Raw genomic sequence first — 27,955 nt, 5'->3', positions numbered from 1 at the left:
TGGTAGGTTCTGACGTTTGTTTTCGCGGTCGTGTGGTCTGTTTAGTGGGACGTGCGTCTTCTACGTGGTAAACGGTTCTGTGAGACGTGCTGAAGTGGGTTAAGGCGTCATGGCCTGAATTTCTGCTGGCGTTGAGGAGGACGGAACACGGAGCGCGATGTGTGCGCGCATATTTGAGCCTACGATCAGCCTCGGAGATCAATTGTGTATTTCTGAATGTTCCAATCACTAATGTGACCTAATTCCAGTATTATCCTTTATTTCTAAGCTGCCGTTTAGGAGCCATGAAACATATGCGACGATCGTAACAGCGTGGGTACCGTTCTGCTACGATAAGAGCTGTGCTGTTATATTTTACAAGCCGTCAAACTGTTCGCTGCAGGTTACATTGTGTGACTACTTGGTTGGATGGATGAGGTTCCTACCCATGAATAAAATAGATTTGGCCAGTATTAGCAGCATACCCTACAGTCTGAATTAAGCTTGTCCAGCAAAGCGACTGTTTACGAACTGCGCGGGCGTCCTAAGCAGTAGTAGGTGCTGGATTACAGATATATTTGTTCTATAGCGCATGGTCCAAGCATACGGCATCAGTGGTTATGTATTTATAAACGTTGTGCGGCGTTAGCCCATTTTCTCTTGCTTTTTAGAGAAAGAGGATGATAACCGAATTTCTTTTTTCGGTTCTCTACGACGCACTCACACGTATTACGGAAATTTTGCACTCAGAAATAGCCATCGCATTCTTTTTATGCGAACCCTCTCATATATTATGGCTGTATACAGGCCAAAAAGGCAATGCCGAAGCACACAGCTTATGTATGTATCGTGCTGGCTCGCCAACCGCAGTTATCGCTGTGTTGAGCAGCGCCATGGGCCTCATGCAGCAAGGCTAGCGTAGACATATGGTAATTTCAAGCATACTAGACTTGAAATGCGTGAGAACGATGCCAGTGTATCACAAATATTTGATAGCGCCTGCCGCTCAGATGTTTCATGGTTGCCTTAGGTTGGCCTTGCACGAGCATGTGCTCTTATGTTTTATGTTTTACTCCCTACGCCAATCGATCAGACAGTGAGCTGATTTACCATTTATTGCTGGTAATACAGAGACGCCGGTTTTCTTTGTTGAAATAAAATCGATATAAGCAAAATAGTAACCAACACATATGCGCACCGCGACAGATAATGCGCGCACACCGCGGCTGATATTGCGCGTCACACTTTTTTGTGCCCCCAAGACATATTTCTGCCTACAGTAGTTACCGATGCACCGAAAGGCTTCTCTGACGACCTTATATGAACGAGTATGGCGTAAATTTCTCAAAGTAAGATCTAAAACATCTCGAAATCCTTCCGCAGCACGCGACAGCAAAGCAGCGCAGCGCCGGATCGCCCAAGCCAGCCAGAGAGGAGGAAAGGCTCTCCGCGCGCCCTATCCTCCTCGCCCGATGAGGCGCCACTGAAAGCCACCTAGCGGACGCTCCCAACAGTACACGCGCGAGCAGTAGCAGACGACAACCCTTTGCAGCAAGGATGGCTGAAATTTGCGGCTGCGATTTCTCCTTTGTTCGGGTGCCAGGCTGCTCCTTCTGCGGTGACAGCTGTAGGAAAGATGCTGACCTCTGTGCGAGCGGGTATGAACACGATGTGACCGGTGTTTGGGACAACATGGTTCACATACGTGCAAGGTGTGTCCCGCAGACAAACGCCATGAACCCCATTTACATGACGTGGAGCTCATGTTCACTAGCCAATAATTTTGTTGAGTGATGCGATCTCTCGATGTTTTTTTTATTCTACCCTTGCCGCAATGCTGCTTCTGTACCTGAGTAATAAGCACCCGTCGTTAGTGCAGACCTATATCAAACAAATCCGCACGGTGCACTATCTGCGTATGCCGTTGCGATTTTTCTGCCGATGAATACATGTGACATCGCCGAATAAGTGCAGTCGAAGTCGCCTCTAGAAGAGCAATTGCCAATTTAACAAATGGAAACGCATACACTAGCCAACGAAGTCACCAAACGCACAGGTTAATAAAAGCGCGCGTTAGGGCTGTACCGCCGATGCAATTCTGCTGCATACGCCGATGAACTACCGCTTCCGCTGCAGTTTGTGCAATTTTAAATTCCCCAAGCGAGCTGCTTGGAAACGCACAAAGCTAAAGACTGACTAACTTTTCAGTACTTTTTTATATTACTAGAGAGAGGTGCCAAATGATATATTTAAAGGCAGAGCAGCGCCAGTCAAAGTAGATGAGCGCTGGCGGCAAGGCCCGGTTTAGTCGTCTGAAGCGTAAGTATAAGAAAGAGTTTAGTTGAGTACAAAACTCACATGCAAGAAGGGACTACGTTGTGAAACAAACAAATCACTCGGCGTGTTAAGTTTGCTCAGGCAGCATCGTGGTGTGATGACTACCCAAACGGGACGGGAACTTTTGAGCGAGAAATGGAACAAAAATACCATATGCAGCAGCTATTAGCAATTCTCGCCCTGAACTACCTATTTTCTAAACACATTTCCAGAAACGCAAACAATATCTAAGATGCCCTCGGGCGAAAAGAATAAAGCTGTTAAAGAAGCACTTCCTTGGTATCATTCCGATAAGACACAGCGGGATTTATACCCTTTACAAAGAAGGCAGGGTGAAAACTTCGCAGCTCAAAAGAATCGACAAGAGTTATGCCTCGAGCAACTAGACACAATTAAACATGCGCGAAGCCACGCATAAAATAGATGTAAAAACATGAAGTGCGCGACAGCTGGTGCGAGAATTTACCGCGCCACATGAAACCAACAATTTCAGTTCTTGCAAACTTCAGTAGCTTTAACATACAACGCAATGCGCTCGTGCAGTCATGCTGCCTAGCTAGCGCAACGCGGTAAAGAAGCGGAAAACAATATAAGCGGCAAACAGGATTCCGAACTTTAGCGAAATGCCTTTAAACCTCATGCTGCACTGCAGACGAACTTCGTTGCTAACGCGTCTATGATCGAGTGGAAAAAAACACCGGCGAGACAAAGGAAAGGACGAGAACAAGACATTTCCCTTCGAAGCGACGACCCATTTTTGCTACCGTTACTCCCGCTGATGAGGCTTTGCCGGGAATGATTAGAACCGTATCGCCGGCACGTTTTCACCGGTATTTGAGCCCCACACCCTGGAAAAATTCTTCTTCGACATTCGCAGAAGCTTTGGCCGCCCCACACGTGCCAATGGTGTTGCCTATCTTGCTCAGAAAACGTGAATAAGACAGAGAAGCACGATCAACGACACAACAAACTACGGCGCGCGCCAGGCTCCTCTCCCGTGTGTTCTGCGCAAGGCCGCCACCAGTGGCGCGTCCGTCGGCGTGCACGGCGCGTATAGCGGTGCGCTACACGACGGTTCCTCAGTCTCGCCATGGGAAGTTACCGACGAAGAGTCTATATCAGAATCTAGCTGCTCTACTGCTTCGGAACAGTTCAATTCTAAGGCGGAATCTAAGCAAGCTAGGAAGAATGAGAGAAGGAGGTTGCAACGTGCCCAGGAAACTTTGCTTTCGCAATTCAACCGGGTTTAGCCACAGCTAAACCACAGCCAATTTCTTTCTCGACAAACCAGGCAATGAAATAGCTGTGTTAAATGTGTAGTGAACAATTCGCACCATACCATGTTACATTTCTGAAAATTTTCAGATAGAACAGCGCTTCGATAGGCACAATACCTGTGTGAAACTGTGCTTGCTAGTACAGATTCATCGAAAGAAACAGCGTAAAAGCTGGACAAGAAAGACCGCTCAGGTGAAGAGCTTGCCTGTCTGGGCTTTTTCTTCCGTGTTCTTTTCGCGTTTTTTTTTTCTTTTGATTCTAGTGTAAAATCATTTTTTCGACAAATATAAGCGACAAAGGCGCGTCTTTTAGCGTATGTATCAGCAATGCTGCTAGGTTTCTCATCTAGACGTTTGATATAGGAATGAGTCATACTTCTAGCAACCGGTGGCCCATTTTCCTCCTATAAGATAGGCGGGAGGCGGGGGGGGGCGGGGGGGGGGGGCTAGGCCGGTGCGTGCTGTTCGTGGACCAACAATACGCGCTGCTTGAAGATAAAGACCACTGTCCTCCCGGTGCTGCTGTTTTTGACACTCTTAAATTTATTTTTGTTACGTAGTGCTTGACATGCGTCAATTGGCAACCGGGCGTATTTCCCTTTCAGCAATACATTCCAGCCCTCGTAGTCCACAAAGCAGTAGCCCCCGCGATCTCTTCTTGTTCGACAGAGATTGCCGGTACATTAATGGGGACGCGGATTTGGGCGCCACCAATGCCATAGTGTCAAAGTGTTCACAAATAGTGAGAACATCTACGCTGCACTGAGTGATCGGGGAATAAGCACAGTCTTCGAGGGACATAGCTCATTTGAATGATGGTGTTTTTGAGTGTTGCAAGCGCAAGAGTCGATTAATAGTAATAATATGCTAACGACAAAATTAGGAAATCCTGCGATAAAGCACAAGGTACTGATGTTTGGTTCAGTACGTTAGCTACGCGGCACTTTATATTAGTAATCGAAGCGAATGGCTCTTGAAACGCCGTAGTGAGAAGATTGTGAAGAGTCGATAATGTTTAATTACTTGGAGTCTCGAGTGATGAATGAGCATTCTAGCTTTCCCGACGTACAAACCCGCATAGAGCAGAGCAATATTCGTTAAATTTGTTACTATGTTGAACCAATTGTAGTCCTAAGTACTTATAGGATGTAATGAGGTAGGAGGAGGAGGAGGAGAAATTGGAAAAGTGGATTGATCAGCCAGACCTGCGTAAGATGGCTACCCTGCGCAGGGAAGGGCGGTTGGGGGATGTATAGAAAGATGCGAAAGAGAGAAACGTAGAAAAAGTGCGCGAACTTGAGGCAACCTATTAAGATAAAAGGTGCCCCTTATAGGTAGTACATTTATGAAGCTGCAGCAACATCCGTGCCGCGTTGTAAGCCTGCTATGCAATGGGGTATGCTCCAAGAATTTGCTTGCAAAGACATTTTGTTATCAGAAAGGACGTATTTAGGTGTGATGTGGTAGTGTAATCGATAAGTGCTTTCAAGGTTGTGCGAACAGTCCTTGCAAGTTGCGCAATGATTTGCAAGTAAATCCTGAAAATCTTTCCCTGCACGAGATTTTTTGCGTTGTTTGCATGTTCCCTTAACGTATCGTTAACACATCTGCCAGTTTGGCCCCCGTACACTTTTCAGCACCTTAACGGAATTTCATAGACTACAACTTCTGCGCATTCAACATAAAGACCGCCTGTGCTTTGTGCCGCAACCACGCTGCAAGGTCAACGCGCAAAGCTTTGACAACTTGTGGGGGGGACACGACTGTCAGGTCGTAACACGGGTTCACCTTTTTAAGATTGTGGATAGCGTGTGAATGTAACGTATCACAGCTACCTCCTGCCTACGCTGTGCGGGAGCTTCGCAAGTTCGCGGGTATATTCGCATAAATAACCGAAATAAGTGGGCGCTGAGGATACCCGGCACTATGCAATCTTTCTGCTTGATAATTGAATGCATCTGGGATAGAGTGCGGGCAAGACTTGCGAAGAGCGTTGCATAGACGCATCGTGGCAATGGCTCGTTTAACAAGCTTAGTGCGGGCGGACTTGAAAGGCAGAACTGGTTTGCCGGCGCACGGTTCATAGCTCCAGCAGATACCAACACAATCAAACCAGAACCGTATATTTAAAAATCTGGTTTGGGAATTTATTTGGAGTGCGTGCGTGAGGTCAAGGGGACTCATTGCATCTTTGAACATAGCCAACACCTCTCTGCTTGCACATTCCGCTGTCGGCGCTTCACACTTTAAAACGACCAAAAATCATCAACAAAGCGGAGCACATTAAGAACATTCTTGTCTGTGAGCAAGGAATGTACGGGACGGTAGAAATCAGCAATTAGTCAGCAATGACTGGGGCAAGGGAGGATTCAATGCATACACCGTGCTTTTGCAAGCGCGGCGCCCCTTAAAAAAACGTTAGGAGTTCTACAGAACCGTTAACTGAGAACCCGGTGGCAGTTCGGAAAGCAATGGAGCCATATTTGCGATTGAATGCTCAACACATTCAAGAATGACTTTGGTGGGTATAGAATAAAAGAGATCTTTAATGTCAGTTGAGAAGGCCTGACAGCTTTTGTCATTATTATTTTTAAATTTCCCAGCACCTGGTTTGAGTCGCTCACAATGAAAGGTTCGTTTAAAGATGAAACTTTAAGAGGCCTCTATGCAGGAAAAGAGCAACAGAGTGCTGTCATGCTCGAGATTCAGAGACAATCGTGCTTAGTGGTACATCAATCTTAAGCGTTTTCGCGCTAAATAGAGCTTTAAAAATATGCCTGCTCTTACCGACTGCCTTCACAAGTTCTGAAGTGTTTAACCTGTGACAGTTTCATTGCTGGTAAATGTTGATGCACCACCGAGGACGATTGTCTCTGAATCTGGAACATGGCAGAGCTCTGTTGCTCCTTTCGTGCAGCGTCATCTTAATGTTTTACCTCTAGACGGCCCTTTCATTGTGACCAACTCTAAGCAGGTCTTAGAAATTTTAACAATGATAACGACAAAAGCTGTCAGGCCTGCTCATTTGACAATAACGATCTCTTATTTACACCAAAACCTCATTCTTGAATGCGCTGAGCACTCTGTCGACCAAAGTGGTTGCATTGCTTTCCAAAATGCAACTGGGTTCTCAGGTCGCTGTATTCGAGAACTCTTAACGTTTCATTTACTGCCAGCGTACATCCAGTTTGAAGGGACACCACACTTGCTAAAGCAGAGTGTATTCATGGGGTATTGCATTGCCTCAGTCCTTACTGACTCAGTACTTGCTCATTTCGATCCTCCTGTCTTGCTCGCTGATGTGTATATTTTTAAGGTATTCTGCTTCGACGGTAATTTTTGGGTTTCAAACTGTGAAGCACAGGCCACGGAATGTGAACGCAGAAAGGTGTTGGCTGTGTTGAAAGGTGCAATGAGCCCCCTTAACCTCCAGTCCCAGTCAATGGCCAATTAAGATTTCAGTTATCCGGTTCCGATTTAAATCTGTTGGTGTCTGCTGGAGCTATGAACCACGCGCCAACAAACTGCTTCTGCCTTTCAAGTCCGCCCAAACTAAGCTCGTTAAACGAGCTATTGCCACGTTGTGCCTATACAACACTCTTTGCAAATCTTGCCCACACTCCATCTCACATGCTTTCAATAATGAAGCCGAAAGATTGCTGAGCGCCGGTCGTCCTCAGTACCACCTCATTTCGTTCGCAGAGGGCCTTCTCATAACGATAAGCACAAAGCCACAAACGTGCTAAGCTCACGCGCAGCGTAGGCAGAACATAGCTGTGATAGGTTACATTCACGCGCTATCGCACAATCTTGAAAAGTTCATCCAGCGTCACTACGTGAAAGTCGTGTTCCCTGCGCCTCCCAACCTGTCACATCTCTGTAGGTCAACCCACCCGGCGGCTACGCCTCTGCGCCACTGCGGCGCAATGCACAGGCCGCCTTTTGTTGATTGTGCAGAAGGGGCACTCTGTGAAATTCCTTTAAAGTGCAGAAAAGTGTACGCTGACGAAACAGGGAGATGTGTAAAGGATATGTTAAGGGAGCACGCAGACAACGTAAAAAAATCGCGTAAAGCGACAGATTTTGATGGCGCACAGACAGATCATTGTCTGACTTGCAAGGACTGTTCATCCTACATTGAAAGCATTTCAGTTGTAACAATCGAACTAGTTTGGGCCCGGCCAACTCCTCAGTTGAGGGCAACAAATGTGCTCATGAACAGGCCCGAGCGCTCAACTCCCGGGCCACCGAAGAGGAGGCAATGGAATGACAACCCATCACTAGTTACATAGATATTGTCACGTGGTAGTGACGGGGAAGAAGGCAGCAAAGCTGTGATAAATGAAACTAGCGTTTTATTTGGCGAACTTGTGCCCTCAAAAGCAGACTACACTCAAAGAACGACAGCGGCGAATACACTGGGCGATCCTCGAAAATCTAAACAGCGGGTCAAGCGCGTCGGCTTTTACACAGCAGTCGTCAAATGTTCCAGACTAATCGCTGGGACCCGCGTGTTTTCCATCAAATTCTACACCATTCGCGTCACGCGATGAAATCAGATAACACAAGGTTCGGCGACAACAGACAGCGGATAGAAGGATCGATAACATTTCAGAAACTTCTGATACATGCAGGCGCGTCCTGCGCTGTGCGATAACATTTGTTAGGCGGCGAGACGTGTCGCCCGATAAAGACAAACAAGTACACATGTCAATATAGTCAAGTATTACAAGGACAGTAGGAAGACATTCCCGCACCCCCACCACTCCTTGAGCAGAGCCGAACAAACAATATAAAGGCAAATCCAGGCAGGATGCTTTCCCCACCCCTGCCTCTAGAACAATATATACGTTAATTAGTCATTTCGGGAAGCACCCTTACACGTTTGAAACTGAATGCATTGCGTCTTACGATAGTTGGAAGATTTCTTTTTTTTTTCTTGGTCTCTTTTATAAGCAGTTCAGCAGCAGAAGTTATCGTTCGGGCTATCTGAAAAGCGTTAAGCGCCTTTCAATGTTTCGGCCTTATGCAGTTTACGTGCTGTTAATCACTAGGCAGCTACTGGCGCAGATTGGCATTGTGCCAGTCGTGTGTGGTATGAAGCCCTTGTCGTGCCTAATAAGTGCTCCGGTTTTCATTACTGTTGCATATGGTGCCGTCGTCTTGGACAGACTGTATACTAAATGCGCTGTACAAAAGAAAAAAAGAGCCAGATTATCCACTTGGTGGTCTTTTGTAGTAGATAACGCACAGTTTATTCAAATAATTTAGTGGACATTGCACTTGTTCTACCCTTATCAACACACCTAAGAGATCGTAACATGTGTTAGCTGATAAGTAACCTTATCAATACGCCCCCTTTATCTGCATTCTACTGAAAGTGTGACAAATGTATTTATCTCGAAGTATGAGAAAAGACCCATTGCAGACTGTTACAAGCGGAAATAAATTGCGATTCTTAACGCGATTGTTTAAAACTGCACTCACTATGCTGAGCATGTTCGTTCGGCACGGGCATATTGCATTATTACCCGAAAAATGTGCACAGTCTAGCCGGGTATATTTGTTCTACAATTATTATTATAGGAATTGTTTGTTATTCTCGCATTTCTTTTACATTTATAAGTACACTCTGTTTCACATGACCCTGTCTTGAAACGGAACGTACCGTTGCTGGCACCGGCGACCATTACGGTCGTCTAACTGCTCATCATACTGTAACACAACGAAACATCATAATGGTACTGATTCATATTGCCATGCAGCCTTCAGTCAGAGGTAAACCAAGTTAACTAGAGACATAAGTCATGAGAGCAAATTATATATAAAATACTATTGAACAGTAAAAATAATTCATTGAAAACTTTTCCCTTATATTGTTGCACTTGTTTTACGTTTGTGTCTCTGCATCCTTGTCTTCCGTCTTATGTTCTAGTGGCCATCAATTACGAACTTGCCCAAGCCTTTGTTAGCCTTATTAAACAAGAGATTCAATTCAGTTGAATTTAATACTGCATGTCAAGTGGCTGCTGCATTATTCGTTTTATCTAAATATTCTGAATTGGCAGTAGTTGGCAAGCATAAACCAGAATATTTTTGTTAGGGCGCTTAAGCTGCCGTCGTCATATATTGCCAGGGAATTTTCATGAAAACAGCCAGGGAAGGCTTGGAAAAAGATCGGGGAATTTTATGATGACAACATAGATATGCCGTCTTGTTACATGCCATACAAAGTTTCCAGAGAATCTCTCTGTTAAATATATTTTTAAAACGTTTCACTTCATAAAAAGTTGAGGCAAATTGGTCCCATTTATTGAAAAAAAGAAATTAAAGTCAAGCACACTGACGTGGCATTTCGTACTCAATTTGTCTTTTTTTTTGTGTTACCTTAAATTCCTGAACTTCTAAACCGTAGAAAAAAATCTTTCCACTTTGAGAGCACCCCAAATAATTTACTGTGAAAGCATGCATTCGAAGTATAGCTGTTGTTTCCTGGGAGCTGCATATCTGTCGTGCCCAGACACAAAGTGCTCGCCTGGTATTTTGGTGTTGATGTGGTGTACCTGATCAAGTGAAAATATCAGTAGAATCAATCCATCTGCCTCGTGTCGAAGTTATGGGCAATGACCCATTTGGGAGTGTGAGAAAGCCATTAAAGTGTGTAATAATGAAAATAAATTAACATCTTAGGCATGATACTGTGAATGCTCCAGCCACTCTTCTGAGCATATCCCTCTGCGCGGGCGTAGTTATTTACAAACCGAAAAATGCACAGACAGTCCAACTCGCTAGCCTTGTTTCAGCAATTGATATTGAGATCACTTCGGGTAATTATGAAACTTGCCTTAAAAGCAGTATACTGTTGCTGTAGCACCAACAGCAATTCGGATTGTGTAATTGTTCATCATACCATAAAGTGAAACATTGCATAATAGTACTGATTTTTATTCACAAGAAGCATTACTCGTACTTAAACCGCCTTCAGTATTGACTTAAATGGTTTGAGTAAATATATGAAGCTGCTTAATGAACATACAACGAATACGCAATTGTTTTTTTGTCTCACATTGTTGCATCTACTTATTTGCAGCATACACTTGCAACAACCTTGGAACATATGACGCGTAGGTTGAGGACGGCCTGGCGGCCTTGCTTGCCAAGGTGAAGTAGTCTGTAAATCTGTAGATAGTCTCGATCATAGCGTAAGACCTGCATTTTAATAAAATTATTATATCGCGCAATTAAAAGAGTTAATTCAATGCCGGTGCAGTTGTTTTCTCTTTTGCATTGCATGATTCAGCGCTAGTGGAATCGCTTCAATTTTTTTTCTGTTTATGGCTCATATGATAGTGCAGCTGGTTCAGGAGCATTATTTATCTATTGACATTAACGCATAAGAGCAGATGAGAAGCAACACAGGAACGTACATACTCCACACTCAAAATTTTTTTGTCGCCATGTGTAAACAGAAATATAAACTAACTTGTAGATAGCAGATAGCCAGCAGATTTCGTTCAACCAGATGCATTGTATGCAACTGTAATATTTCTGAAATCTGCTCGTGCACGAATACTCATGCTGTCTTGCATAAAGATTCACGGCTACATGCATTTGAGATTTTTCGACTGCTTCCATCCACACAATAAATAAAGTTTTTCATCCATCCATCCATCCATCCATCCATCCATCCACACGGCTGGTTTTCTATGTACTGTTCCTTCGGTATGTTCCCATATGCATGCTGGACAGTACATTATAGACATTTGCAATAGACTGCTGCTGATTAACAAGCGAAGCAGCGAGTGCTTATATATACTCGAAACGTATTTGGTAAAATCTGTGGTTTATATAGCTAGTATATAGGGTGTCGATCATGGCTATTTTAGCCCAAGATTTAAAAAGAAGGCGGTCCAAGATATAGTATTGTTACGCCCACCAAAGGCGTTACATTAAAGCCGGGTAGCGTTAGGTGCGATGGCCTTGATCAGCTGAGCGCCTTTCGAGATTTAGCTAGCCAGCCACCCGTCGTCTTCCTCGTTCACCACACTTGGGTGCCCCCGCATACTGTTTGTTGAGGCGTGAACCAACTATGCACGTAAGAGCGTCACATTTCCCTTCGCGCAGACGAAGCCCGCCGGGCAAGTCAAACAGGCTGTCGAGAAATAAAGGGCTTTACAAGGACGACATGCGAAAGTTGAGTCTTTGCTGACCGTCGCCCATTTGATGTGGGACGTGCTATGCGGTAGGTTAATTCGCTGGTACGCTCAGTAATAACATAGGGTCCAACAGAGTGGGCCAGCTGTGTTTTCATATAATTCGCGTTTCCTGGTTGGTTTCCAGAGCAACACTAAATCACCAGGTTCATATATCACATGTCGGCTTCGGCGGTCGCAGCGTACCTTCGAGTGGCCTTGTGAAACAAGAGTGCGTAAAGAAGCAAGTCGCCCGGCTTCTTCAGCAAGACAGACTGTCTCTGATATACAAAGATTATGGTGGCTGGAAAACAGGAAGATAGTGTCTAGTGTATAACGAGGCGGACGAGCGTAAAGAAGGAAGAAGGGACTGTAGCCCGTAACTTCATGCTTTGAGGTGTTAAATGCGTACGTAATGAAAGGTAGCACGCTGTCCCAGTTCTTATGATCTGACGCGACATACATGGACAGCATGTTAGTAAGAGTTCTGTTCGTGCGTTCGGTAAGGCCATTTGTTTGGGGATGATACGGGGTGGAATGTCGAAACCTTGAAGCACATAGACGAAGCATCTCTTCGACCACGTCTGCAGTGAACTGCCGCCCACGATCGCTGATGATGACTCTGGGAGATCCATGTCGGAGAATAATAAAACGCAGCAGAAAAATACACACTTCGGTTGCAGTAGCCGATGGTATTGCAGCTGTCTCACAGTAGCTTGTCAAGTGGTCGGCACACACGATAATCCAGCGATTCCCGTCGGATGAACGCGGGAAAGGACCGAGGAGGTCGATGCCAACTTGCTCAAAGGGAGTGCTGGGGGGTGGCACTGGATGGAGTTGACCAGGAGGAGCACTCGTCGGACGCTTGTAACGTTGACACTCGCTACAGCTGGACACATACTGGGCGGTCGTCTGGCGCATTTTAGGCCAGTAGAACATTTCTCGAAGGCGGTAGAGAGTTCGCGCAGAACCCAAATGGCCAGATGTTGGATCGTAGTGCATAGCGCGCAAGACGGAGACACGGAGGCTCTCCGGGACCACCAGAAGATATCGTGGGCCTGTAGCAGAATAGTTCTTTTTGTAAAGAGCCCCATCACGAACGCAGAAACGAGTGGATGGTGCTGATTGCCTTGTAGTAATGAGCAGTGGTTCTAAAGTTCTGTCTTTTTGTTGCTCGACCTTGCAGGTATTTAAATCAGGAAAACCAGGCTCCAGTGATGCTATATAGCAGTAGACGTTGCCCGCGTCGCACTCCGTCGTTGGAAGCGGCATGCGCGAGAGGCAGTCAGCGTCGGCGTGACGGCGGCCGCTTTTATAAGACACGGTAAAGTTATATTCCTGTAAACGAAGTGCCCAACACGCAAGCCGGCCCGACGGATCACGGAGATTAACCAGCCAGCAGAGAGAATGATGGTCTGTCACCAAAGGGAAGGGGCGCCCGTACAGGTACGACCGGAAGTGCTGTACTGCGAAAATAACTGCAAGACATTCTTGCTCTGTAACGGTGTAGTTACGCTCGGACTTGCTTAAAGAGCGACTCGCATAGGCGACGATGTGTTCTTTGGTGTCAACGCGTTGAATAAGGACAGCGCCGATGCCAATACCGCTAGCGTCCGTATGAACTTCTGTGGGAGCCGCATGGTCGAAGTATCGGAGAATGGGATGTGACGTCAGACGAGACTTCAGCTCATGAAAACTAGCTTCACATTCAGGAGTGCATTCAAAGGGAACGCCCTTCTGGATACGCGATGCTGTCAAATCTACGAATAAACCGGCGGAAGTACGAGCAAAGCCCTAGGAAACTGCGTAGCTCTTTTACATGGCGAGGTTGCTTGAAGGCTTCCACCGTAGCAGTCTTCGCTGGATCAGGTCGTATACACCGTCCTTATCCACTAGGTGTCCCAGAACGTGTGTTTGGCGCTCTACAAAATGACACTTCTTCGAGTTGAGCACCAAACCCGCTTTGTCCAAGCAGCTTACCACAAGATCGAGACGTGCGTTGTGCTCACTGAACGTGCGCCCTAAAATCACTACATCGTCTAGATAGCACATGCATACTTCCAACTTCAAACCACGCAGGATGTTGTCCATGAAGCGCTCGAAAGTTACAGGTGTATTACAGAGCCCGAAGGGCATCACATTAAATTCAAAATCCATCTGGTGTTACAAATGCCGTTTTCTCCTTGTCTGCCTTGTGCATAGGAATCTGCCAGTAGCCCGACATCAAGTCAACAGACGAAAAGTAGGACGCTGATGAGAGGCAGTCGATAGCATCATCAATACGCGGAAGAGGATATACGTCCTTTTTAGTGATGGTGTTGAGGCGGCGGTAGTCAACACAAAATCGCCATGTACCGTCTTTCTTTCTAACCAGAATCACTGGCGCTGCCCACGGACTACAGGATTCTTGGATTACATTCTTATTTAGCATTTCGTGGACTTGGTCATTGATCACCTTGCGTTCCGATGGTGAGACTCTGTATGGTTTCTGTCGCAACGGTTGGGCAGATCCCGTATCTATGCGATGGTGTATACGAGAAGGAGGAAACAATGGTGGCCCCTCTTGCTGGAAAAAGTCAAACAGTCGGGCATGTTTTAGCAGAATATTCGCCACTTCGTGACGCTGCTTAGTGCAGAGGGACTTGTTTACCATAGTCAGAAACGAGGAGTGCGCCGCATGGCAAGGATTAACGAAATGGCGCTCATTCGCCGAATCAAGGGCCTCTGTAAGAATGGTGGGCGATAGCCCTTGATCTGCATGGTAGGCGGCAAGTTTCAGACCCTGTGGTAGTAGTGCAGGTTCACTCGAACAGTCTACGGCCCCTACGTTAGTGCGTCCCTGAACAACTGACCGCGTTCAATATGGTATCAGTACATTCCTCTTGATGCAACTCAGATGAACGGGCTCCACGGTAGCGTCAAATGTTCCGTCGGTGGTAGGGAAACAGGCAACTGAAACACACGTTGCGGACAACGGAGGCACAACTGTATCCCGGGATACACAAAGCACACTTCCACGATAAGGTGGGCCTTCCATAAACGCAGCAGAAAAGCTCGTACCTACACTTATTTCACCCGTTTTGCAGTCGACGGTGGCACCACACAGTTTCAAAAAATCAAGGCCCAGGATTACGTCATGCGTAGAATGAGGTAGAACAGCGAACTCCGCGTTAAATATTTGACCACCCAAGGTAACGTATACATTGCACACGCCCACAGGATACAACTCCCCACTCACTCCGCGAAACGTATCGGCACGGCCGCAGCGAAACATCACTTTTCGTCCAGGAGGCTTTGGAACGCAAGACTCGTCACTGAAACGGTTGCTCCCGTGTCCACTAAGGCCATGGATGAAACCCCGTCAATTAATACAGACACCTTATTCTTAAACATACAAATGGTTGGAGGTATCTCTGTCGACATCGAAGATTGTCCACTGACCTCACCTCCAACGGCAGCACTGGCTAGTTTTCCGGAGGTGGCGACGGGTATCGACGCCGCGGAGAGGGCGATCGGCTTGCACGAGGAGCGGGTGGTGGTGTCAAGCTGCGATCGGATGCTGGAGAACGGTTCCACAGCGGCTCCGGGTGTAGGTGAGGCAAGCTTCCTAAATATGTGTGCGAGGGCGAATATGTTTCGCCCAGAGGAGCGCGGTACCGCCTAGACATCGTCGATCGGTCGAACCTCGGTGGTTGGCGGCGATTGCAGTACCTGGCAATGTGACCCAAGTCGCCACAGCTATAACACACAGGTAAACGACGATCGATGAACTGCCCTTCGAACGCTCAGCCGTGGGGGGTCGTGTAGAAGAGCGAAGCGGCTGAGCCTGCTGCACAGGAGGAACGGTCGGTCCGCGTCCAAACCTGCTAGGGCGAGGGTGTTGTGCTGGTCGGTGTTCGGGCGTAAATGCGCCCTCACGTGGCCATGGAGCTCCTCAGTGGTTGACGTCTGTGACACATAGCGCCGGTTGCCAGGAAGCGCAGGGTGCGGCAGGCGCCATGTGTTGCGGGTAATAAGCATCAGGTTGTCGTATGACGTCGCGCGCAAGTTCCTGGTGCCGCAGCAGTTCTTCACGCACGATCTTCCGTATAGTAGACGAAAGGTCGGCGGACGGGCTCTCACCGACGCTGGCAACGGTTGTCACATTCGCCAGGCGTCCAAATTTTGGCACAATGCGACGTGTTTTCAACGTCTCAAACGTACCGCAATGACGCACGACATCTGAGACGGAATCAATGTGTTCCCGGCTTATGAGGAAATTGTGTACATCTTCTGCAATTCCTTTGAGGAGATGGCCGACTCGGTCTTCCTCAGACATCTGCGAATTTACGATCTTGCACAGCTTGAGGATTTCCTCTATGTATATAGTGCATGTTTCTCCAGGAGCTTGAGCTCTCTGAGCTAGTGTTCTCTCGGCGCGTTTCTGTTTGGCGTAGGAGTTGCCAAAGCACTTCTTAATTTCCTCAACTAAGCGCTCGCACCTTGTTAGGGAGTTTTCGTGGTTTTATTACCACATCAGCGCTGTCTCACTCAGAAAGAGTACGACATATTCAAGCTGAGTGAGAGAATCCCAACGGTTGTAGCGGCTCACCCTTGCGTAGTGCGTGAGCCACTGGTCGATGTCTTCGCCCACTTTTCCCGCGAACGAGTGTGGTTCCATGTAGTGCTGCAAAGGTCCAACTGGCGCTGACCTTTGAGCAGGTGAAACTAGAGTTGGCATTTGTCCACCTCCGTCCTGAGCCATAGGGAAAGTCGTTGGCAAGAGACCGGCAAGACGACGGCTCCGGCGAAGTTCGAGATGTTGCGACTCCGTTGTACGTTGTGTCGTACCCCGCACTTCCCCCACTCTGTTACGCACACAAAAGGCGTTACTTCCTACAGGCCGGTTAGCGTTAGAGGCGATGGCCTTGATCACCTGAGCGCCTGTCGAGATTCAGCTAGCCAGCCACCCGTCGTCTTCTTCGTTCACCACCCTTCGGTGCTCCCGCATACTGTTTATTGAGGAGTGAACCCACTATGCACGTAAGAGCGTCAAAGTATTATCAGAAGACCTACAGACAAGATCCATGACGGCTGAACACGATAAGCCTTAAATTCGGATCTTACTACACCGTCTTTCTTTTTACATTATTCATCGTTGAACAGCTTCAATGAAATTATGTTATCTCGGACACCCTGTATTGACAATAATCGATAAATAGTATAAGGCTGAAGTCTATGGATTAGCTGTAGACTCATCTGCAGGTATTGTACACAGATATTCTATGGACTTATGACCGTACACTTTTTGTAGACTAGTCTAAAAATGTGTGTCTTTCGACACTCTAAAACTGCCTATAGAATTATAAAAATCCATGTTTATAGACAAATGTCTCCAGAATGTCTATAAGGAAAAATGTATAGGAATATACAGGTCTACTTTTCTAGACTGAAGTCTGTAGAATGTCTATAGACAAATGTCTATAGATAGTCTATAGACATTTGCTCATAGACATTTTGTAGACTTCAGTCTGCATAAGTAAAACTTTATACAGCTCTCTTTTTGTAGACTAAATCTATGGGATGTCTATAGACAAATGTCTATAGATAGCCTATGGACATTTGCTTATTGACATTTTGTAGATTTCAGTCTACAATAGTACAACTACTGTATACAGTTCTATTTTTGTAGAATGAAGTCTATGGAATGTCAATAGATAGTTTATAGACATTTGCTCATAGACATTCCATAGATTTTAGTCTACAAAAGTAGAACTGTATAACCCTATACACTTTTCTCTATAGACATTCTGCGGACATTTGTCTACAAACGTGAATTTCCATTAGTCTATAGACAGTCTAGAGAGGTTCTGTAGACTTAAGGCCATACACTTTTTATAGAATAGACTATAAAAAGTCTGAGTCTGTAGACTGTGTATAGACTAGTCTAAAATGTCTATAGACAGTCTAACGACTTCTTAGACAAGTATCTATAGACTGTCTATAGACGTTCTATGAAATATTTTGCAAGTCATGTGTTTGAATGCGCGACATTTCTTTTCTCAGAATGTTTGCGTTGGAACTTCTCTGGGTTTACGCAGTGAGCTTTTTCTTTGTAACAAATTCCTATAATAACTTTCATATGTTGAGCGAAAATATCGCGCAAGACATCAGTCATATTATATTTCCTAATTGCGACCGCTACGCAAGAAGCGCACAGATATTAGTGCTCATGAGGGTAGCCTGCTGGACGAGTTGTCAATTGTATTTTTGCGCATGGGCGTGTCAGTGAACAGATGGAAAAAAACGAGAAAATGATCAGTGCAAGGCAAAGGCTAAGTTGAAGATAGGGCGTTGAACCTACAAGCGGCTTTATTGCAGAGAAACTTTTTCCCCGACAGACCCAATGAAGCATCTGTACCAGCAGTGAGACACACACTGCTATATTATAATCATATGGCCATGTACTGCGTAAGTTGAGCAGTGTTTGTAATCGAGTGCCGATGTAGAGGGGCCCAGGAATGACATTTCAAAAGGCACATGTCAGAAAGTATACGAAATGTGGCCGGTGCGTTATATATAAAATATAATTATTCCATTGAAAACTGAACATGGTACAGACGGGAGGTTGTGTCAGTGATAGGATGCGGAAGCTTGGAAAACCAGTTCTGAGGCGGCAATTTGTCGTTGCAATATCGGCAGTGTGGCTTAGGGCCTCTGCTAAGAAGCGCTATAAATATTGGTGAAGGGAAAAATAAAAAAAGTTGCTTCTGGATGATCTGCATGAAAAAGCTGGGCGAGTACGCCGTTCCGGTTCCTGAAAACTTTTCAGCCTTAATTTTGTAGATATGCATTAGCATGTGTTATTACCATGTAGAAATGTCTAGCTGTAGTGCGTGCACAGTTCGGTTTGGGAGAGAACAAGAGTTTACTGAAATAAAATGAAATGTTAGTCGAGCACCGTAGCATACATGCAGCGCTTGCCTTTTTTTTGGTATCGTTTCTTGTTTTTCTATTATGTTCGCCGGCGTACCTATGCTCAAAGTGAGTGCCTTGTACCTCTTTGAGAAGCACCGACATCAACTGATCCGTCGAATTTTTATGCCCTTAGCACCTAATAACCATCCTACAAAGGGCGCAGTGATCATGATTACCTAAGTATCGTGCACTTACCAAGAACAAACTCGCTTACCTCAATTGAATTAGCCTTGCCTATTCCAAACGGGTCAGAGAGATCTAGTTTTGATAGCTGAAACGAGATAAATGTCATTAAACATGCTGAGATATCATTTCGCTCGCATTGTTGCCGACGCTTAAGGAGGCCACACTTAGAAAAGGTGGCAAACAATTGTGAAGAAGGTTGATTCAGAATAGATACCTAGTAAATTTCGATACTTAAAGGGCACTTCAACTGCGCTGGTGTGCTTTGGAAATGTGCTAAATGCAACTTCTTGCTACTTATCAACTCTTTAGTACCCTCTGTGCACGGCAGAAGTTCGCCGAAGGATGGAGGCATTGAATGTTGAACACTGTTGTATTCATTATTTCAAGACAATATTTCCGACACTAATAACAATAAAACAAAGTCCCGAGAAGCATATAACGTTGTCAGATTGTAGCTGACGTTCATTTATTTCAAACAATTATTACGTTATGAGGCGGTTTCCATGTTTTTATTTACTTTGTGAAGGCATGCTCTTCTATGCCCGCATTGCTTTCCTTGTTATTCATTCTCTATGTCGTTTTGTGTGTTTGCCTTCGATAATAATGCATTCACAGTGCCGCAATTTGCTAAATAATTAAAGTGTAGTAAAAAAAGCTGCTTCGGTCGAGGGTGTTGGGGTTATGTTTCCAGCGATATAACGTAGCACATATAGTGTCCAGCATAGTAGGTGACCGTAGGTGTGATGTACAAGACACGAAAGCGCACGAGCGTGGGGTTAGTTTTCCCCATCATGCGGGCAGCAATGAATTAACAGCCGGGCGCTGAGCCTCTTAAGCAGCGCGACCGGAAGGTGGTCGTTTTCAATTTAGTGTACGACACCACAGCAGGAGTCATGCAGGTACTGTTGACATTTGTCGACTTGATGCAGAACTACGTGCACTTGAACGGGTTTCAGCTAGGTGAGATTAGGGATGGCGCCCTCCATCTATACTTGTATAGTAGCGACCAGTGCCGTTAAATGTGCAACCACTGTACGTGCACGCATCATGTGAAAGGTTCAGGCAGGATTGTTCAAAGACGGCAACATGGCGCTCATGCGGGCATATTTCTTGCAGCATGAAGCGATGGCGTGGTCGCAGTACGACAGGAGGCTGCTCTCGGTCAAAACGGCATTCCGACAAAATTTCGACCTGCTCGGTGCTTTGCCGTTCCATCCGTCTGCTTCCGGCTTGCAGTTTCGAACAATTTTGTTCTTTGTTTGGACCCTATGTGCCGTTGTCCAGACAGAGTGCCAGTTCAAGTTTACGAATATCATTGGAACCTAATCAAATTCGACCTTTAGGTGCACGGGCGCGTTAGACTACAGAGTCCGATAAAAAAATTGTTATGATAACATTGATGTCTACGTTTACCATTCCAGATCAATGTCATTGGAAGTGGGAAGCACTAGCCTCATTGCTTAGCTTGTCCATTTCCATTACCCGTATATTTGGCAGGCCGTTCACCCTTTTCACCACAGTCTCTTTGTTTCACTATTTTAATCTTGACAAGTGAGTACTCTATAGGGCAGCTACTCAGACTCAGGGGTGGGCTATGCTATTAGTAACTATAGCTTGGTCTTCAAATACAGATAAGTGCAATGCAAAATGCTGTCTAACCTATTCAGCGGTACACCCTTGTAGCGACCACCGACGCCGCTACGCACGGACTCTAATGGTGGGCTCCCGCGGTCGGCATGGAAAAAGATTAACAAAACCAAGTCTGGCTGCGCGTTCTCGCGGCGCAAACATGGCATGCGGTAGTCCGTTCTAAGAGCCTGTTATGCTGGTCCCTTAGTCCTGCCACTCTTCGGCAACCTCTCGGTTTGCGATGTTGGTGACTCCGGACTACGAGATGACCGATCCTAGCAGCCTACCGCCCTCAGGCAGTCTTCAGCCTGACGCTACGTCGCGTCCAAGGGACGTAGCAGCTCTACAGCTTCGCCTGCCCATGTTCTCGTGCAAGAACACACAGGTTTGTTTTGCCAGGATCGAAGCCTCATTCGATCTACACCACGTCACCTCAGAGATTTTTGTATCTGTAAGGTTCCTCACGATGTGGTTGATGTCATCGCTGTCCCTTTGGTCATGCCGCGCCCCATCACACGAAGTAAAATATTTTGGACCTCACCATGGCGTCTCATAGCGGGCGCCTCGAGCACCTACTCACCTCCGATGAGCTGAAAGATCGCCACCCTCCCCAGATGCTCTACAGCATGCGACGCCTCCTGGGCATGAGCAATGTGCACATGAACACCGCGCTGTTGAAGGAGGTCTTTCTGCTGCGCTTTCCGCAGTTTACCCTCCTTGTCTTTGCAGCTGCTGGCGACTAGAACCTCGACCGCCTCACCCGGCTCGCTGAACAAGTCCGTGACGTGACTTTACCTGTCGCCGCTCCCTCTTCAACACCAGAGCTGTCTGATGGCCGGCCTAGAGTCCCGGTTTGACCCGCTCGCCACCTCCAATGACGCCCTTCGGACGCCGTCTCATGACCACCCCGACTGCTCCTCACACCTCACGCGACCATCCTGCTTCGCCGAGCAGTCCCCTCGCGTCGTCGTCGAAGCTCGCCTATTTGCTGGTACCATCGTACTTCCGAGCACCGCGCCCATCGGTGGAAATCCCAATGCCAGTGGCCGGGAAATGCACTGCGAGATCCCTGAAGATGGCATGTGACCTTGCCTTACAACCCAGCTGCATTTTGATCATCATGGATCGCATTTCCGGCCTGCGCTTCCTTGTAGACACGGTAGCCGAGGTCAGCGCACTGCCATCCTCCAAGCGTGACCACACTTACAGGTGACCTTGCCCTACGATCCACACAGCAAACTCCAACTTCATCGCCACGTGTGGCCTACGGTGCCTCACCCGTGACCTTCGCCTGCGGCGCACGTACCGGTAGGTCTTCATCGTAGCGAACGTCGATCAGTCTGTCTTTGGCTCTGACTTCCTGACCCATTTCAACCTCGACTTCAGCATGCGCCGCCATCACCGGATAGACAGCAAGACGCGAGTCTCCACCCCCGGAGTTCTGGCTTCCACTGGCATCCGCACACTGATTTCACGATGCCCGTACGCTTACATCCTCGAAGACTTTCCTGAAGTTACGCGGCACTTCAGTTTAAGTAAGCCACCCAAGCACAGCGTAACCAACCAGACTCTTATGCGTAGTGCACTCGTCACAGCTGATCCACGCCGCCTCTTCCTTGGGCGTATCGCCATTGCTAAACGGGAATTATAACACGTTCTCTAGCTGATAGTATTAGCCCTTCGTCCAGCAGTTTGTCCTCCCCACTCCATTTTGTGCCCAAGAAAGAACCAAGTGACTGGCGTCCGTGTGGCGACTACAGGGCGCTTAACGCTCACACGGTTCACGATAGCTATCCCCTTCCACACATTCAAGATTTCACAGGCCACCAGGAAGGCTACAAAACCTTCAGTAAAGTGGACTTTGCCAAGGCCTATCACCAAATCCCTGATGAGCCTGCCGACATATCGTAGACGGCTATAAATACACCCTTCGGCCTGTTTGAGCATGTGCGCGTGCCCTTTCCACTACACAACGCAGTGCAAACCTTCCAAAGATTCATTGTCGAGGTAACACGCGGACTCCAGGCTGTATTTGTTTACATCGATAACATCCTCGTTGCGAGCACCAATCCACAAGATCATGAGGATCACCTCCGGGAACTATTTTCAGCCGATGCAACAATTTCGCCTGGGGCTGAAACTCAAAAAATGCGTCTTTGGGTCATCCTAGCTCGAGGTACTGGGCCACTACATCTCGGTGCTTGTCCATTTGTCGATTGCCCTCCTGCTTCCAGGCTGTGCAAGACTTCCAAGCACCCTACGTCAGCTGCATGAGTTCCTGGGCCTAATGAATTTTTCCCGATGCTTATTCCACACTGCAGTGAGCTTCAGCACCCATTAACTGACCTTCTTCGCACAATCAGCGGCTCCTCATCCGTGATTTTCTGGTCTCCTGGACGTCAGGCTGCACGCCAAGCGTGCTTTCGCTGTACACACGTTTGAGAGCAGATAGATACCACTGCGCAAGTTCTCCGTCATATTTCTTTTCATAATTCGCGGGCTTTCTTCGGAAGCCGGAAAAAGGGACTACGTGAGACGTATCATACAGGAAGCAGATCGATCGATTGTTTCTGTTGGCACGCTACAATTCTGCATATATACTTGCGGTCCTCAGCCAATCATAGAAAGGTTGGATAAATAAACTACACAATTACTGAGTTACGGGGATACAACAAACAAAAAAGTACTTGAGTTACTATATGCCAGTGCGAACAGGATGCGTTTGTTTCATTTCGCTTCCGACGCTCCTTTCATTTTTTAAAACCTTGGCTCAACTTACGTGGGACAACCAGTATATGGAAGGCTTCAGCAAGTACACGAGCCCTTCTTTCTTTTAGCCTAATGATGATGTCACTTCATGGCTGCTTGTCTTCCATTGTTTTGGCGGTAATTAATAATTATGCTACACGCTTCTGTTTTTCTCTAGTCCGTGCAGCGCTGGAGACTGACTGACTGTGTGGAGTCTGGTGTAATGGTAATCGGGGCCGCACACGTACCCATGGATAGACGAATTACGTTTGCATCCAACAATCTCGAAGCTCGTCTACCAGCGAGATTTTCAACTTTCTTTAAATCTTATAGGGCTTCTTACATGTTATAGGTCACTGAACATATATTGTACCTCGAGCTTTCTGGTTGCCTTAAGATGTCGCTATATGTCGGAAGCAGTTTTCGGCCCTCCCTTTTGTGTATACTTTTGAATGAGCGGAATCAAGTTACGGATGATAAGAGGAACCACGACAATCTCTGGAAAGGCTGAGTCAGGCAACTGGACCAACCTACATTTCAGATAAAATTAGCTGAGTGCCGATCCACATGGTGTAATTGATTGAGACAGGTGCGCCACAAATTAACAGACTGCTCGCACCAAAATAGTTGAAAAATATTTCCTTGCGCTGTGTCAGTTTGGTCGCGAGGTTGGACATATAGTCACCACTTTTGCTTGCCTTTTCGTTACTAGAAATGTCACACGATAGTCGTTTTTGTGGTCAGCGTGCTAGTAGTTATCATGGCATGCATATTTTTATTTCAATGATAGGATTCAGAATGCTGTATCAGATATGTTTTGCTTCTCTTGTTCAATCGTCGGGTGACTTGACCCCTCTTAGTCATATTAACAAACCAACGGAATACAAATTTTCTAGCCTATTCTGTTCCGTTCCCCCCCCCCCTCCTTCTGCATCTAAAAAAAGACCCAGTTGGCAGATGGACACCACTGTCTCGCGAAGCAACGTTAGCAGACTGAGGGCAGCTTCCAACTAGGAACAAAACAAAATTCTCATATATTTGCAGTTTGATATTTGGCTTTACCGTTCCCTTCGCAATTCCCGTGGAAGTGTGCATCATTCTAGTAGAGGTAGAGGAAACGAAGGCGTTGGTGCCCACATCTTCGAGAATGTGTTGTTCAACTTCATCTTAAGGCGTTGCAATCAAGATACGCGTGGTAAGGCGCTGGTTTAGTTTGATTACCAAGTGCACCGTATAACAAAAAAAGAACAATTTTGCTGCGCCAATTGGTAACGCACACTACGGCTTGAGTAGGCAACAGGGCCAGCCAGCTTGTCTTTATCCTGCCGAACCTCTGCCCGCTTCGTCTCCTTATGTCTTCATCTAATATTTCCGGAACGACCACATTCGATTATGCTGTAGCTAGGCAACGCGGATATTTCGTAAGGAACTGCGTGAAGAGTTAATTTTTTTGCATCGCATTCGTTGACCTCGTCTACGTCTTCTGCTAGTAGCACGATACACGGTTGCTCCTAAACCTGCCACTTTGCTGGCACCACCGTCTCCCTTTATGGGGCTAGTGCACCTGCTTTGCATGAAAGTGACGTGAACCATGACGCACCTTGGTAGAAATACTGCGCTCTTCATTAGAACATTCCCCGTTCGGAGCTACGAGACCAGAATGCTTAATGTTTGCAGAAGAGGTCTTCCTGGTTGCAGTAATTGAGAAATGTTATACAATGCATGTTGATATGAACAAAGGGAAATTCCCTTCCTCTAAGCCAAATAGTGCTAAATTCATCAGTTTTCACAAGACTTGCGTGCTCATTTCTAACGAGCATCACATCGGCGTGTATTTTACTGGCCTAATAACATTCATTATACATCATAAAAAGTCGACAAGAACTTTCTTATCTGATCTTACACGAGTGACGAACCCGACTTCACCCGTGAATATGCACAAGTCTGCCAAAATGAAAGCCTTGTGTTATTACACACGTGGCGCCATTTTGTTGGCGTGCGCAACAATGCTTCCACGTGCAAATGAAAGTCGCATCATCTGCGAATAAGTCAGTTTTATAAGGAAATATTTACTTCCAAAATGTCTTGGAGGCAATTATATGAACGTATTTAACACAGAACCACTGCGGATAAATGTTTTAGGCAGAATATCTAAATTTTTGGAATTTCTTTGTTATGTCTTCCACCGTTACGCAGGAAGGATTACTCACAACGTAAACTCTAAACGCCGCGAGAAAGATGAAAAGGACGAGCCGTATTTTGGTCCCAAGCACAACTTTTTGTAGGAGGCCACGGTTTCCCTGCAACAAAAAAAGAAAAGCATCGGCGTTATTCAAGGCCGTGGGTGCAATGTTCTACAATAGCCAGGGCCCGAAAAACCAAGCTGAAGAGTTATTTTCAGTTCTAGAATTTTTTTATCGCTGATAGCCAGTAGTCAACGTACAAAGGCATCCGACACACACCCACACACACACACACACACACACACACACACACACATATATACACACATATATATATATATATATATATATATATATATATATATATATATATATATATATATATATATATATATGCATGCGTTAAGAAGTACCAAGTTTTATATTTTGTACAGGTAGCTGCGATAAGTTGCCAAACGGGAAACAAGTGCGTTAGCGATATACATTGCGAAACACAGGAGTGTGAAATGGGTACCTGTAACAAAATTAAGACAATAAGTTCATGCTTTTCACATGACTTCATTATGCTCAACCCGAAGCATTAAAGAGAGCAGTGGGGAAACAAAATTACAAAAATTACAGAAACAACAATACATTCATAATCAACAGACTAACAAAATACACAATATATACAACATGAAATCGAAAACCTATTGGCATCGGGTATAGACGTGACGGAGTGCTGATTGCGGTTCTTGCTCGGTTTGAAGCTAAAGAATGAAAGTTCATTTGGTGCATTAGGCAGAATTTTTGTGACCAACGAGAAGCAAGACGTACGCTGGTGGAAAAAACTATTAATGTGGCCTTGCCCTAAAGTGATCAATTTATTGAAAAAGATACAGACGTAAGTTTTTTATGGATCAGTCAGTGGTTCGGCAGGTTGACATTTCAGTTTCATCGCAGGAATGACAGCAGTGTAAAAACTAGTGAGTAAGGAAAGTCAAGCATCGTGAGTTTGAATGATAATGAGTTTAGGCATGTGGGTGTTAGTACATCGGTCCCAGATTGATGCTGCATATCCTAGTAGGTTCGATTTACTTGTCATTCCTGAAGTACGTTTCTAGTGGCCAGTAGAAGATTGCAACCAACTCCCACCTAGTTACTGTGAAGGACAGCCCAAGTACAACGGTTTGCTAATCTATAGAAGGACAGCGCTATCCCGCCTTTTTTCTTCCTCCAGACATTTCGAGCCTGGGTAATTACGTTTACGTAACGCACATTTGTTACTACGACAGCAGCGACATCTGTGTTTGACACAGGTGACATTTTTGGCAGCAGTGACACCGGTGTGCCCAAGTTTCTTGCTAGCGTCCACTACATTCTTCAGAACTTCTGGTAGCCACCTTGGGCTATCAAGTCCTGCTGAAGATCACCTAGCGGCTGCGCATACGCTGGCCTTGACAAGACTCAGAAGCGGTATACGAAAGTGAATAGTGGGGCAACGAGGAATACGAACACCTACCACGCAGACAGTTTGCAACAGCAATTATTAGAGGGCGTTCTGGATCTAATATTCTTTGAACCACCATGGAACGATGGTTGTTAATACGTTGGTCATTCTTATATTCGTGTTTCTGGTTAGAAGCATTTTTATGACTTCGTTTATTAAGCTTTATCTTCATGCACCCGACAAAGTTTCCAAAAACATGACGATTTCTTTTCAATGCAGAAGGCAATAAGGCACTGCGAAAACGCTATTGGCAGCGCTTCCGCTTGTCCATGCGTCCATGGCGTAAAGGTTGCAACATGGAGCTTCGGTGGTAGAGGTCCTGTGTTCGACTGCTCCCCAGGACAATTTTATTATTCTTTCTTTAGGTACATAAAACGCGGTAAATTGTCTGAACTTTATGAATTAGCAAATCCGCGAGGCAATGCAAAGCCAAAAAGACGAAGCTTACGCAAATTCATTGATCAACTGCCAGCTCCATCGTGTGCGAACCGGCCTAGTGGTAGCTCGCTTGCACATTAGCGCCGCAGTTCGCTTATGCAACCGCATGAAACTACATGCTACAAGCAACGCTTCGCGGCTGCTGATACAGCAATATTAATATCACTAACTGATGCTTTGTTGACACTCCCTTTGAAGTGTGGCAGTGACAAATAAACACCTATCCCTGCATGAGTTACTCAGGTAGTATATAAATATTTTGAATTGGAGTATTTTGCATACATCTCAACCCGCAAATGGAAGAGAAGATACAACTGGCGCACGAAACTTCGAAAGTTGGCGACCGCTATCTCTTACAAAGCCTGCATCACCAAACGGACCAGCATTTTGACGAATTTCATAGCACCCTACGGACGTTTCTTACATTTTATTTCCTTATTTCTTATATTTCGGGGAGTCATAAAGACTTGAGGAAAATCGCCTAGCGACTGCGCATACCGCGGCCTTGCCATGATGTAGTTGACAGACACTAACGTTAAG

At 46.0% G+C, this 27,955-nt stretch overlaps 1 protein-coding gene across 1 annotated transcript in view; it reads right to left on the bottom strand.

Moving 5' to 3' along the window:
• The window catches only part of LOC129381984 (uncharacterized), a 96,563-nt gene that overhangs the window by 38,809 nt on the left and 29,799 nt on the right, over positions 1–27,955 (bottom strand). The window contains exons 5-6 of the mRNA XM_072284884.1: positions 25,516–25,605; positions 18,957–19,013 (exon numbers count right to left, since the gene is read on the bottom strand). Of these exons, the coding sequence (XP_072140985.1) occupies positions 18,957–19,013; positions 25,516–25,605 (147 nt within the window). The remainder of the gene's footprint in view (positions 1–18,956; positions 19,014–25,515; positions 25,606–27,955) is intronic.

The sequence above is a fragment of the Dermacentor andersoni genome, chromosome 10 (genome assembly GCF_023375885.2).
Source record: "Dermacentor andersoni chromosome 10, qqDerAnde1_hic_scaffold, whole genome shotgun sequence".
Classification (NCBI taxonomy): domain Eukaryota; kingdom Metazoa; phylum Arthropoda; class Arachnida; order Ixodida; family Ixodidae; genus Dermacentor; species Dermacentor andersoni.
Note: the sequence above shows the minus strand (reverse complement) of the source record. Positions and strands in the feature narration are given on the sequence as shown.